The sequence below is a fragment of the Pecten maximus genome, chromosome 4, assembly GCF_902652985.1.
Source record: "Pecten maximus chromosome 4, xPecMax1.1, whole genome shotgun sequence".
In the NCBI taxonomy this organism is placed as follows: Eukaryota; Metazoa; Mollusca; class Bivalvia; order Pectinida; family Pectinidae; genus Pecten; species Pecten maximus.
In genome coordinates this window covers 6,194,103-6,208,714 of record NC_047018.1, presented here as the reverse complement: position 1 = coordinate 6,208,714, position 14,612 = coordinate 6,194,103, and the positions used below count along the sequence as shown (strand labels likewise).

General features: G+C 34.7%; 1 protein-coding gene across 2 annotated transcripts in view; it reads left to right on the top strand.

The window, feature by feature from the left end:
- Window positions 1-12,614, top strand: part of LOC117325062 (PDZ domain-containing protein GIPC1-like) — a 37,693-nt gene extending 25,079 nt beyond the window's left edge. The window contains exons 3-6 of one of the 2 annotated variants that reach the window (XR_004532124.1): window positions 8,287-8,387; window positions 9,377-9,458; window positions 10,057-10,528; window positions 10,561-12,614. Coding sequence is in view for 1 of the 2 variants with exons in the window: in XM_033880988.1 (XP_033736879.1) it covers window positions 8,287-8,387; window positions 9,377-9,458; window positions 10,057-10,241 (368 nt within the window). In the remaining variant the exon portion in view is untranslated. Of the gene's footprint in view, window positions 1-8,286; window positions 8,388-9,376; window positions 9,459-10,056 lie in introns of both variants that reach the window. The other variant, XM_033880988.1, reaches the window with a different exon arrangement.
- The last annotated feature ends 1,998 nt before the right edge of the window (window positions 12,615-14,612 follow it).

Here is a 14,612-nt window from a genome sequence, read left to right as displayed (position 1 = left end):
AGAAATGGTTTGTAATGTAGGTATTGGTTATAGGGACACAGTAATGTAGGTATTGGTTATAGGGACACAGTAATGGTTTGTAATGTAGGTATTGGTTATAGTGACACAGTAATGGTTTGTAATGTAGGTATTGGTTATAGGGACACAGTAATGGTTTGTAATGTAGGTACTGGTTATAGGGACACAGTAATGGTTTGTAATGTAGGTATTGGTTAGGGACATAGAAATGGTTTGTAATGTAGGTATTGGTTAGGGACACAGAAATGGTTTGTAATGTAGGTATTGGTTAGGGACACAGTAATGGTTTGTAATGTAGGTATTGGTTATAGTGACACAGTAATGGTTTGTAATGTAGGTATTGGTTAGGGACACAGTAATGGTTTGTAATGTAGGTATTGGTTATAGGGACACAGAAATGGTTTGTAATGTAGGTATTGGTTATAGTGACACAGTAATGGTTTGTAATGTAGGTATTGGTTAGGGACACAGAAATGGTTTGTAATGTAGGTATTGGTTATAGGGACACAGTAATGGTTTGTAATGTAGGTATTGGTTAGGGACACAGTAATGGTCTGTAATGTAGGTATTGGTTAGGGACACAGTAATGGTTTGTAATGTAGATATTGGTTATAGTGACACAGTAATGGTTTGTAATGTAGGTATTGGTTATAGTGACACAGTAATGGTTTGTAATGTAGGTATTGGTTAGGGACACAGAAATGGTTTGTAATGTAGGTATTGGTTAGGGACACAGTAATGGTTTGTAATGTAGGTATTGGTTATAGGGACACAGTAATGTAGGTATTGGTTATAGGGACACAGTAATGTAGGTATTGGTTATAGGGACATAGTAATGTAGGTATTGGTTATAGGGACATAGAAATGGTCTGTAATGTAGGTATTGGTTAGGGACACAGTAATGTAGGTATTGGTTATAGGGACACAGTAATGTAGGTATTGGTTATAGGGACACAGAAATGGTTTGTAATGTAGGTATTGGTTAGGGACACAGTAATGGTTTGTAATGTAGGTATTGGTTAGGGACACAGTAATGGTTTGTAATGTAGGTATTGGTTAGGGACACAGAAATGGTCTGTAATGTAGGTACTGGTTATAGGGACACAGAAATGGTTTGTAATGTAGGTATTGGTTAGGGACACAGAAATGGTTTGTAATGTAAGTAATGGTTAGGGACAAATTAATTAATAATTTCAATATTTCTGTAATGTACCAAATGTAGTTCAGGCTTGCCATGTATAGATGATGAATGCTTTGATCAGGAGTATATTTCAGTTGTACAGTGTACCTATAGATGTATATCTGTTTGATTTAACAGTTTGACAATGAATTATTTATTTGGTGTATATAGGTGAGCATATATCTTCTGTTAAGGACTAGCTATAGGACTAATCTATTCTGTTTATACTTTCTGTAATTATTGCCTGGTAATAGACTGCTGATACAGTTTATACAGAGATCCACGCACAGTAACAAATTTGTCAACACACACTGTAGTTTTTACGTTAGAAACATAACGTATATATATCTACTAGACTTCTGAATTATTGTTATTTATCTGACATGTATCAGACAAACTTATATTTTAGTTTCCACCAAACACATTGTAAAAAAACCAAGAGGCATTGTTAGACTGTGATCTATGGTAAATATTGTTAGACTGTGATCTATGGTAAATATTGTTAGACTGCGATCTATGGTAAATATTGTTAGACTGCGATCTATAGTAAATATTGTTAGACTGTGATCTATGGTAAATATTGTTAGACTGCGATCTATGGTAAATATTGTTAGACTGCGATCTATGGTAAATATTGTTAGACTGCGATCTATGGTAAATATTGTTAGACTGCGATCTATAGTAAATATTGTTAGACTGTGATCTATGGTAAATATTGTTAGACTGCGATCTATGGTAAATATTGTTAGACTGCGATCTATAGTAAATATTGTTAGACTGTGATCTATGGTAAATATTGTTAGACTGCGATCTATGGTAAATATTGTTAGACTGCGATCTATGGTAAATATTGTTAGACTGCGATCTATAGTAAATATTGTTAGACTGTGATCTATGGTAAATATTGTTAGACTGTGATCTATGGTAAATATTGTTAGACTGTGATCTATGGTAAATATTGTTAGACTGCGATCTATGGTAAATATTGTTAGACTGCGATCTATGGTAAATATTGTTAGACTGCGATCTATAGTAAATATTGTTAGACTGTGATCTATGGTAAATATTGTTAGACTGCGATCTATGGTAAATATTGTTAGACTGTGATCTATGGTAAATATTGTTAGACTGTGATCTATGGTAAATATTGTTAGACTGTGATCTATGGTAAATATTGTTAGACTGCGATCTATGATAAATATTGTTAGACTGCGATCTATGGTAAATATTGTTAGACTGCGATCTATAGTAAATATTTTTAGACTGCGATCTATGGTAAATATTGTGAGACTGTGATCTATGGTAAATATTGTTAGACTGCGATCTATGGTAAATATATATGACTGTAATCTATGGTAAATATTGTTAGACTGCGATCTATGGTAAATATTGTTAGACTGCGATCTATGGTAAATATTGTTAGACTGCGATCTATGGTAAATATTGTTAGACTGCGATCTATGGTAAATATTTGTGACTGCGATCTATGGTAAATATTGTTAGACTGCGATCTATGGTAAATATTTGTGACTGCGATCTATGGTAAATATTGTTAGACTGTGATCTATGGTGAATATTGTTAGACTGTGATCTATGGTAAATATTTATGACTGTGATCTATATGGTAAATATTTATGACTGTGATCTATGGTAAATATTTATGACTGTGATATATGGTAAATATTTATGACTGCGATCTATGATAAATATTTATGACTGTGATCTATGGTAAATATTTATGACTGTGATCTATATGGTAAATATTTATGACTGTGATCTATGGTAAACATTTATGACTGTGAATTATGGTAAACATTTATGACTGTGATCTATGGTAAATATTTATGACTGATCTATGGTAAATATTTATGACTGATCTATGGTAAATATTTATGACTGTGATCTATATGGTAAATATTTATGACTGATCTATGGTAAATATTTATGACTGATCTATATGGTAAATATTTATTACTGTGATCTATGGTAAATATTTATGACTGATCTATAGTAAATATTTATGACTGTGATCTATGGTAAATATTTATGACTGATCTATGGTAAATATTTATGACTGTGATCTACGGTAAATATTTATGACTGATCTATAGTAAATATTTATGACTGTGATCTACGGTAAATATTTATGACTGATCTATGGTAAATATTTATGACTGTGATCTATATGGTAAATATTTATGACTGTGATCTATATGGTAAATATTTATGAGTGTGATCTATGGTAAATATTTATGACTGTGATCTATGGTAAATATTGTTAGACTGCTATCTATGGTAAATATTTGTGACTGTGATCTATGGTAAATATTTATGACTGAGATCTATGGTAAATATTTGTGACTGAGATCTATAGTAAATATATTTGTGACTGAGATTTGAACCAGAGAGACTTGAGCCTTCTACCCTCCACTCAACTGCATGAGTAACATATATATAACGGTCATATATTATTTGCTGGTCTACTTGCATACCTTAGTTTTATTTAAGTTTACCTGTCAATGACAGAATGAGTAGGATCAAGATTTTGACATCCCATTGCTATAAGTGGCACTATCAATACCTTAACAATACCCAGTTTTGGATTGTTATAGAAGAGAAGTGATTATAATCATTGTATGTCAATTTTTTTTTCTTTTTATGATTTCAAGTTGACCAGATCATCTCTCCCTCTCTCTATATATATTTTAAACATGAACAGGGTCCATAAATATACTCCTATCTGTAGTTACAGTTTGTTGACAGTTGTCAGTGTCTAGTGATCACAATGAAGGGAGAGATTTGTAGACGTGTTAGTCGTCCAGCTCGTTTACACGTTGTAGTCAGGTGTACCTATCATTAAGGATGAATGGGTTTAATTTTCTAGAACATACCAACCATACAAAGATGAACAAGTGTTTGTAGGTTCCAGATCTTATGATAATTTCCTGATTCAGTGAATTTGAGATGTTTTGTTATATATAGGTTTGTAAGGATGTTGAACTAGTTTTATGTGACAGTGAACACAGTGCTGTTTTAAACTCAACACTGATGAGTTAAGATACACTTTCTACCCTGATCTTGACTCTGTATTTGTTAAGAGTCATCATGAAATTTAGAAGGTCATTTTATTGAAACATTCAGCCAAAACTGATATTTTATCATACCATGCCAGGTATCTGTATGTGAAAAACAGACTTAGAATCAGGAACATATGTCTGTGGTATGGCAAAATAAACAATAGACTCAGTATCAGGTACTTATGTCTGTAGTAGGTCAAAATAAACAACAGACTCAGCATCCGGTACTTATGTCTGTAGTAGGGCAAAATAAACAATAGACTCAGTATCAGGTACTTATGTCTGTAGTAGGTCAAAATAAACAACAGACTCAGCATCCGGTACTTATGTCTGTAGTAGGGCAAAATAAACAATAGACTCAGTATCAGGTACTTATGTCTGTAGTAGGTCAAAATAAACAACAGACTCAGCATCCGGTACTTATGTCTGTAGTAGGGCAAAATAAACAACAGACTCAGAATCAGGTACTTATGTCTGTAGTAGGTCAAAATAAACAATAGACTCAGAATCCGGTACTTATGTCTGTAGTAGGGCAAAATAAACAACAGACTCAGAATCCGGTACTTATGTCTGTAGTAGGGCAAAATAAACAACAGTCTTAGAATCAGGTACTTATGTCTGTAGTAGGGCAAAATAAACAATAGACCCAGAATTAGGTACTTATGTTTGTAGTAGGGCAAAATAAACAACAGACTCAGAATCAGGTACTTATGTCTGTAGTAGGGCAAAATAAACAATAGACTCAGAATCAGGTACTTATGTTTGTAGTAGGGCAAAATAAACAATAGACGCAGAATCAGGTACTTATGTTTGTAGTAGGGCAAAATAAACAACAGACTCAGAATCAGGTACTTATGTCTGTAGTAGGTCAAAATAAACAACAGACTCAGAATCCAGTACTTATGTCTGTAGTAGGGCAAAGTAAACAACGGACTCAGAATCGGGTACATATGTCCGTGGTAGGGCAAAATAAACAACAGACTTAGAATCAGGTACTTATGTCTGTAGTAGGGCAAAGTAAACAACGGACTCAGAATCGGGTACATATGTCCGTGGTAGGGCAAAATAAACAACAGACTTAGAATCAGGTACTTATGTCTGTAGCAGGGTAAAATAAACAACGGACTCAGAATCAGGTACTTATGTCTGTAGTAGTATAGGGCAAAATAAACAACAGACTCAGAATCATGTACTTATGTCTGTTGTAGGGCAAAATAAACAACAAACTCAGAATCAGGTACTTATGTCTGTAGTAGGGCAAAATAAACAACAGACTCAGAATCAGGTACTTATGTCTGTAGTAGGGCAAAATAAACAACAGTCTTAGAATCAGGTACTTACTTCTGTAGTAGGGCAAAATAACAACAGACTCAGAATCCGGTACTTATGTCTGTCGTAGGGCAAAGTAAACAACAGACTCAGAATCAGGTACTTATGTCTGTAGTAGGGCAAAATAAACAACAGACTCAGAATCCGGTACTTATGTATGTAGTAGGGCAAAATAAACAACAGACTCAGAATCTGGTACATATGTCTGTAGTAGGGCAAAATAAACAACAGACTCAGACTCACGAAATGCTAAAGGTCCTGATCAAAAAGTCACTTGTAGTTGCGTTGAAATATAATTATGAAACAAATTTATCCACCTCTATCAATCAAATTTGCAGTGAATTCGAAGAGTGAAAGGGTTTTAAATGTCAGATTATCTGGTGCCCCTTAATATGCTTGTTCTTGTCTGACTGAACAAGCAAACCCTGGCTGCCCTGGTGATCAAACCCTGGTTGCCCTGGTGATCAAACCCTGGCTACCCTGGTGATCAAACCCTGGCTGCCCTGGTGATCAAACCCTGGCAGCCCTGGTGATCTTGTGATCAAATCCTGGCTGCCCTGGTGATCTTGTGATCAAACCCTGGCTGCCCTGGTGATCTTGTGATCAAACCCTGGCTGCCCTGGTGATCAAACCCTGGCTGCCCTGGTGATCAAACCCTGGCAGTCCTGGTGATCTTGTGATCAAACCCTGGCAGCCCTGGTGATTAAACCCTGGCTGCTCATGATCAGGAAGCCCAGCTGGCTGCCCGGGTGATTAGGCGATAGCTATAAACCTGAAACTTGAACACTACATAACTTGAACAAATCATTAAGTTGAAAAAAATACTTGCTAATCTTCAGTGTGTCATATTTACTGAAATAAAGGCTAAAGCATAACCTGCAAAATTGCAACCGGAGATTTTTCTAAAAAAAAGGAATATGGACAGAAAATTTCCTGTTCAACAGGTTTATTCATAAGTGTTTTGTTACTTAATGACATACACATGGCAACAGATCTAGACGGGGTTTTGACTGGTGATGTTATATGACACCTACATGATGAACAGCACATTTTCTCCTGATAAATCACATTAACCTTCGGTTTTTAATGAAACTAGCATGAAGAATGAGATACATTAAACTCTTTATGCTACAGGATGTATCAGTTGATACAGAAATATCAAGCTGCCCAATCAACTGCTTTTTCATGTCTGCCCTTCAATGAAGGGAGACATTGTATTATTACAATTCTTCTGGTTCGTTTTCTTCTTGTTATTCTAATTAATTTTTGTTCTGGCCATAACTTTTGAGCTCTTGAAGATAGTTTTATGAAACTTGCTGTGCACTGCTGTTAGGTCACTGTGACCTTGACTTCAAGGTCAAGTTCACAGTGACATTGACTTCAAGGTCAAAGTTCACAGTGACATTGACTTCAAGGTCAAAGTTCACAGTGACATTGACTTCAAGGTCAAAGTTCACAGTGACATTGACTTCAAGGTCAAAGTTCAAATAAGTGCAAATTTTCCAATTTTGTCTTGTCAGGGCCATAACTTCTAAAACTTTTAAGATATGGTAATGGAACTTGCATAGTTAGCCAATGTGCAGTGCAGTGAGATAAGGTCATAGCTACCTTGTGCAGTGCAGTGAGATAAGGTCATAGCTAACTTGACCTCAAGGTCAATGGTCAAATAAGTGAAAATTGTGCTGGCCATAACTTCTAAACTATTGAAGATATTTTGTTTAAACTTGCAGTATAATTGCATTATGTGAAGCTGATGTGCAATGCAATAGCATACTGTCACTTTGACCTTAATATTTGGATCAAAGGTCAAATTGAATATTTTTCTAATAACTTCTCATCCAGTAATACTATTTAAACTGTTACAGTAGATATTCTTATGAAAGTGGCTGTATTCCGTTATCAGCCCACTGACAATGTGCTGTGTATCGCAAAGTAAGGGAGAACAATTCTCTATTTACAATTTTAAAATAACATTTAATATCAGAACCAGAAAATTAATGTTAAATATTAGTATAATAGGTTGAACTTTTTAAAAGAATATTGATCCCAAATGTACTGTGTTCAATCAGATAACACAAGATATTGTAATCTCTTCCTGTTTTACGGAAATATTTGAGAAGCTAAACAGCTTCTCTATAAGGATGTGCCTCTTCCCGGGGTTTATTGTGTGAAAATGATATTGTGCATGTATTATTGAGAGGCTATAGCTAATAGTGTTGAAAATGTCAAACAAGAAGCTGGTAATTTGTAACACACCACAGACAATTTAAGTATTGTGGTGAAATAATCAGATGTAGTATACATCAACCATATGTGTATTGTTAGCTTAGTCAATATTGTTTTTTTGGTTTTTTTTTCGGTGGCTTTCGAAATCTTATCCTTGGTGTATTGTCTTTGATGAAAAAACCCCTGATACATCCATATAAACTGATTATCTATAAAGATAAAGCCAACCTGATTGTTTATACATAACAGATTGTAGGTTATATGATAGACTGAAACATGTTTATACAAAACAGATTGTAGGTTATATGATAGACTGAAACATGTTTATACAAAACAGATTGTAGGTTATATGATAGACTGAAACATGTTTATACATATACAGATTGTAGGTTATATGATAGACTGAAACATTTTCATGTACATAACCTTATCCTTTATACTATTTTGTCATTGTAGCAAATATTGGCCCATCAACTGGAAAGAAGGGGTCAAGTAAATATGGGTCTGGGAAGGAAACACTACGCATTCGGTCATCTGGGCCAGCCACTGTGGAAATTGTAAGTTATCTCCAAGATTTTATGGTCACTCTGAATTTGTGGAGAGAATAATATATTATTTCACCCCCTTAGGGATGAGATGGGGATCTCAATCATAGGGACGAGAAGGGGATCCTAATATTAGGGATGAGATGGGGATCTCAATCATAGGGACGAGAAGGGGATCCTAATATTAGGGATGAGATGGGGATCCCAATATTAGGGATGAGATGGGGATCCTAATATTAGGGATGAGATGGGGATCCCAATATTAGGGATGAGATGGGGATCCTAATATTAGGGATGAGATGGGGATCCTAATATTAGGGATGAGATGGGGATCCTAATATTAGGGATGAGATGGGGATCCTAATATTAGGGATGAGATGGGGATCCTAATATTAGGGATGAGATGGGGATCTCAATCATAGGGATGAGATGGGGATCTCAACCTTAGGGATGAGACGGGGTTCTCAACCTTAGAGATAAGAAAGGGGATCTCAACCTTAGAGGTAAGACAAGGATCTCAACCTTAAGGATGAGATGGGGATATCAATCATAGGGAGGAGTTGGGGATCTCAATCATAGGGATGAGATGGGGATATCAACCTTAGAGATAAGATGGGGATATCAACCTTAGAGATAAGATGGGGATATCAACCTTAGAGATAAGATAGGGGATATCAACCTTAGAGGTGAGACAAGGATCTCAACCTTAAAGATGAGATTAGGGATGTCAATCTGAAATGGGCAAATTGACAAAGCTGTACATGTGTTTATTAACATTGAATGACTCTTCTATGGATGTGTGCAAAAGCTGTTTCGTCTTTGTTGTGTATAATATTATAGTTTATTTAGATAATGATCAGTTTGAAGTCCTTATCACACCATACACCTGAAAGTTGTTTACATATTACTTCACAATTGTAGTGTTTCTGTGACACTTCACAAATCTTTATTTATGTTTTTAAATTTTAAATGACACGTTGTGGATGTTTTCTGTTTGTCAGCCTGATGAGGTGGTAAATATTGCTGTGGACAAGATCAATGGACTGCTAGAATCGTTCATGGGCATCAACGACTCTGAACTGGGTAAGATTGCTACCAGTAGCGTCATACATAAAGCACTCTTGTAATTTATCATACTCCTGTAGCTAGGAGACAATTTCATATCTGAATTTTTGTTCCTTTCTTGTTAAGTCAAATCTGTCATGTCACCAAATTGAAGCAATAAAAAATGATCATGTGAGGGGTGGTCTCTCAATCCAGGTTCAAGTAACTTGTACGGTAAATAAACTTGGGGAGGGGGAGGGGGGATTGTGCCTAATTCAGGTGGTCGCTATAAGGTAGGTTTGACACTATATAGATCACAGTCAAACTTGCTAACCGATCTGTCCTCTGATCGGCTAACATCATCTGCTTCCTCTCAGCATCTTAAAGGCCAATAGTAACTAAGACACATCTAATACTTTAGTGGTATATTTAGTTGATTTGATAGAAATTAAAGATTGTCAGCTTTTTCTCTGATTGAGATATTTTTCACCACATATCAGTTTCACCAGGTCAATGTTAACTTAGTAATATCATTTTACAAATGTTTCTGTTGTAACAGTTGTTCTTACCAAATATTATTGTAACGATTCTTTAGGTTCCTTAATGTTCATGCCAAATAATGATGTTTTTTTTGTAGCAACAACTATATGGGAAATGGGAAGCATGTCGGAAAACCCTCACGATTTTACAACAAAGGTTGACGAATCAGAGATTAAAGATTTTGGATTTACTGACGACTTTATATTTGACCTCTGGGGAGCGATTAGTGATGCCAAGCAGGGAAGACTCAACAAGATGGCCAGTTTTGAGGAACAGTTTTAATACCTGACTAAGTTACCTGTAGTCATTATGTACCGGAGTCAGTGTTGAAATCACAGATCCAATATTTGGTATTGTGTATTGCCATATTGTTACTTAAAAGATCATTGACGATGAACGTGCACTTTCCATTAATGTTACATATGTGATGTTGAAGATTTTGTTTTCAATATAAGTAGTGTACTGTTATGTAAAATCACCCGACAATGTGTTGCTGATATTGTTTTGCAAAAAAAAAAAAAAAAAAAATTATCATTTCAAGGAACACTTTGTTATAATCTTTTGGTTAGGTTATAACACTTTGTTATAATCTTTTGGTTAGGTTATAGCTGTAAGCTTTGGAGAATGTAACACAAAAATAGTCACATTCAATGGCTAATTAAAAATGCCCAGAATTTTTATGAGCCATTAAATGAATGTTGCTATAAAATCAAACCAAATTGATCGCTACATAGAAATGTGATTTTGTATAAAAGATACAAATTGCCAAATCTGTTATAAATGGTCTAACTATGCCTTTTCAACGAAATTATTGCTCAATTTAAACCTATCTCTACAATATTTTTATTTATCTATGGAGCATTTAAAACAATTTGTTCAACAATGGGTGCTTGTCAAATCTTCTAGAAAAATCACTACTTTCAGAAAAGTAATCGAATCTGAATACATACTGAAATTTGTTTTGAAATGAAAGTTTTATTCGAACATCAGTGATGAAATATCTTTTTATAACCAAAGACCTTGAAATAGATCAAAATATTAGATAAGTAATTCAACCCAAACAAATATACCTTGTTGAATAGAAAGGCTTTGTTGGTTTTTGAATTACCAAATTTTACTTGAAATAGAGGTTTTTATAACACACATGAAGAAAAAGAAATTGTTTTGTCTAGATCTCTATTTTTGATTTTCTTTGTAATGTTAATAGCTTTAAAGATCGCTATACTAAAAATCTAATACATTTTTAACCATTTCTTTATTTTTGATTCTCCAATTGAGTGTTAAGTGTTGTCAAGGTTCCATGAATTCCAGTAGGTCACACTGACCTCGTGTCTCGTACCTTTACCTAACAACGTTTGTGACATGTGTAAAATATTAACAAGTTCCAGGCTTTGGCACAAAGGGGTTTGCATTGAATTTTGTTGATTTTAATTTCTGCAAGAAAACAATGTCTCATTTTCCTACTCATTTCAATGCAAAATTTAAGACTTAGTCTTGAATCATGTTCCTTGTGTATGTCAATATTTTATAGCTAGTTAGTAAATTAAATTTTTTATATTAAGAAATTTTAACATTAGTTTAGTTTGATAAGATTGATGATAGTCATTGTCAATCATATAAACCACAACTAATAATATTATGGACCAGAGTCCTTGTTCCTTTGTGACAAAAGATGGAGACCCAGAGGTCTGATTCTGGTAAAGGTTTTAAGGCCATCATCATAAATCATTACAATTAGGCAAGTTAGTAGTTAAACGATAAAACCATCAACAGTTGGTGTTGAATTAAGCTTACTTAGCACCTCAGTGTAACATATTTCAACTGTTCAGCATAAACGTATGTATATTTCACGTTTTCATTAAGATTTCATAAGAACTCATATTTATTATTTCATAATCATGCTTGAGCGTTTGGAACAAAATGGCATAATTATTGTTATAAAAACAGATTCTTATAATATTCTAAAAATTATAACATTGAACATTGTTATTCAATTGAGTATCTATGATTTATTTGGAACTTTTATGAAAATTTATGATGACGACTTTATTGCTTGGGAGAGCACTCCTGTGTATATTGGCTGAGAGTTGGTACAGATATGTTGATGAGGAAGTTTTTATATCCTGAATTCTTCAAAATTTCTATCTCTGATAAATCTTTTTTAAAATGCCTTACAGTGAAATGTTTATGCAATTTACACTTGTCTGTTACAAAATAGTTGTTAATATTATTCTTACTATATCGACCCACTTATATAGAGCCTTACATGTTTGTTAAATAGAGTACTCTATATTGTTTTTGGACACATTTTTATTACTCTAACTCACTTAATATATTTATTATATGATGATGTGTATGATGGATGCCATAATTGGATATCATATTTTTATCAATTACACATACATGTAATGGATCCTCCCTGAATATTATTAATACAGAGGTTCTTTTCAATGGTTCTAATTTACTCCTGCATACTAGACATTACAGTAAAAAGGAAAACATTGAGATATGATAAAAAGGCCCATACTTTCATCTATTAAATACGAATCAATTATATACTATCTTTGAGAATGGTAAGGTATAAAATATCTTACATAATCAAAAATTAGAATGATGCTCCCATAAATAAATGCTTAGATAAATCCATAAGGAAAGTAAAATATTCACTGGGAATCACATGTCTTATGCATTGATGAAAAAATAATTTAAATACACTAATATATTTTTTACATATTCTTACTGATGAAGTTGTGATAAATGTCCAACATTCCAATTCTTTGCATGCAAAAATACCTTAATTACATGATGTTGAATTTTCCACAATGTTAGTTGAGATATTGTGTTTTGTGATGATCAGTGAGCGATGCCCTGTGCTATATTATAGGAACAATCGAGTACTGGGGAGGGGAGGGGTTTGCTGGTAGGAACCATCGAGAACTGGGGAGGGGAGGGTTTTTTTGGTAGGAACAATCGAGTACTGGGGAGGGGAGGGGTTTGTTAGTAGGAACAAGCGAGTACTGGGGAGGGGACGGGTTTGTTGGTAGGAACAATCGAGTACTGGGGAGGGGACGGGTTTGTTGGTAGGAACAATCGAGTACTGGGGAGGGGAGGGGTTTGTTAGTAGGAACAATCGAGTACTGGGGAGGGGACGGGTTTGTTGGTAGGAACAATCGAGTACTGGGGAGGGGATGGGTTTGTTGGTAGGAACAATCGAGTACTGGGGAGGGGAGGGGTTTGTTAGTAGGAACAATCGAGTACTGGGGAGGGGACGGGTTTGTTGGTAGGAACAATTGAGTACTGGGAGGGGAGGGGTTTGTTGGTAGGAACAATCGAGTACTAGGGAGGGGAGGGGTATGTTGGTAGGAACAATCGAGTACTGGGGAGGAAGTGTAGTCAAGTTTCCATTTATTTTGAGATAGTTACGTATACTGTAGTAGGTGCAATAGCTTGAACGTCACTCGGTTCGTTTCCCTTTAATACAATTTAAGCCAGAGAATACTTCATGAATGTACAGCAGGATGACAGTGGTTGGTAAAGATACCCTGATCATTGTCCTGTGTTGTTAGGGAGAAAACGTGATACCCTGATCATTGTCCTGTGTTGTTAGGGAGAAAACGTGATACCCTGATCATTGTCCTGTGTTGTTAGGGAGAAAACGTGATACCCTGATCATGGTACTGTGTTGTTAGGGAGAAAACGTGATACCCTGATCATTGTCATGTGTTGTTAGGGAGAAAACGTGATACCCTGATCATTGTCATGTGTTGTTAGGGAGAAAACGTGATACCCTGATCATTGTCCTGTGTTGTTAGGGAGAAAACGTGATACCCTGATCATTGTCCTGTGTTGTTAGGGAGAAAACGTGATACTCTGATCATTGTCCTGTGTTGTTAGGGAGAAAACGTGATACCCTGATCATGGTACTGTGTTGTTACGGAGAAAACGTGATACCCTGATCATGGTACTGTGTTGTTAGGGAGAAAACGTGATACCCTGATCATTGTCCTGTGTTGTTAGGGAGAAAACGTGATACATTGGTGCATGATCAGTACACACACGATCGTTATGTATGATGTTTTTTTACTGTGAATATTCTTGTTTGTTAATATGGTATTAAGTACATTGTTGTGAGTTGGAAAGATTTTTAAAGGCAAAGAGGAGAAATATAACTTGTATTGCATAAGAACTACATGTAACAACAGACTCTTATTGTCAGACAAAATAAAAACAGAAGTGAAAAATGATTCGGTCTTTGTTTGAAATCATGCCATTATGTCAGAATAATGAATTATTGATGAACAGTATGTTATACATTAGTTAGAGATTACTACAGCTTACAAGGACGTTTTTCTGAGTTAAATATCCAAGCTTTATTTTTCATGAAATATTTCCTAAGAGAGTGTTACCAGTGTGTCGTTAGAACTATGTATAGATATTTTCCACCAGTTTGCTAGTCTTCAAATTACATTAATGATATATTTTATGCATAAGAACTTTAAATTACTTTTTTATAATACTATGGAAACCCATAGAGAAATCTTTCTACAAAGTATTGAGCTATTAGTACTACAGAAACAAATGAACATAAATCATTTCATGTACATTAAATAATTCTAATATGATGATCTATTTTTCTTTACACAATCCATCCTT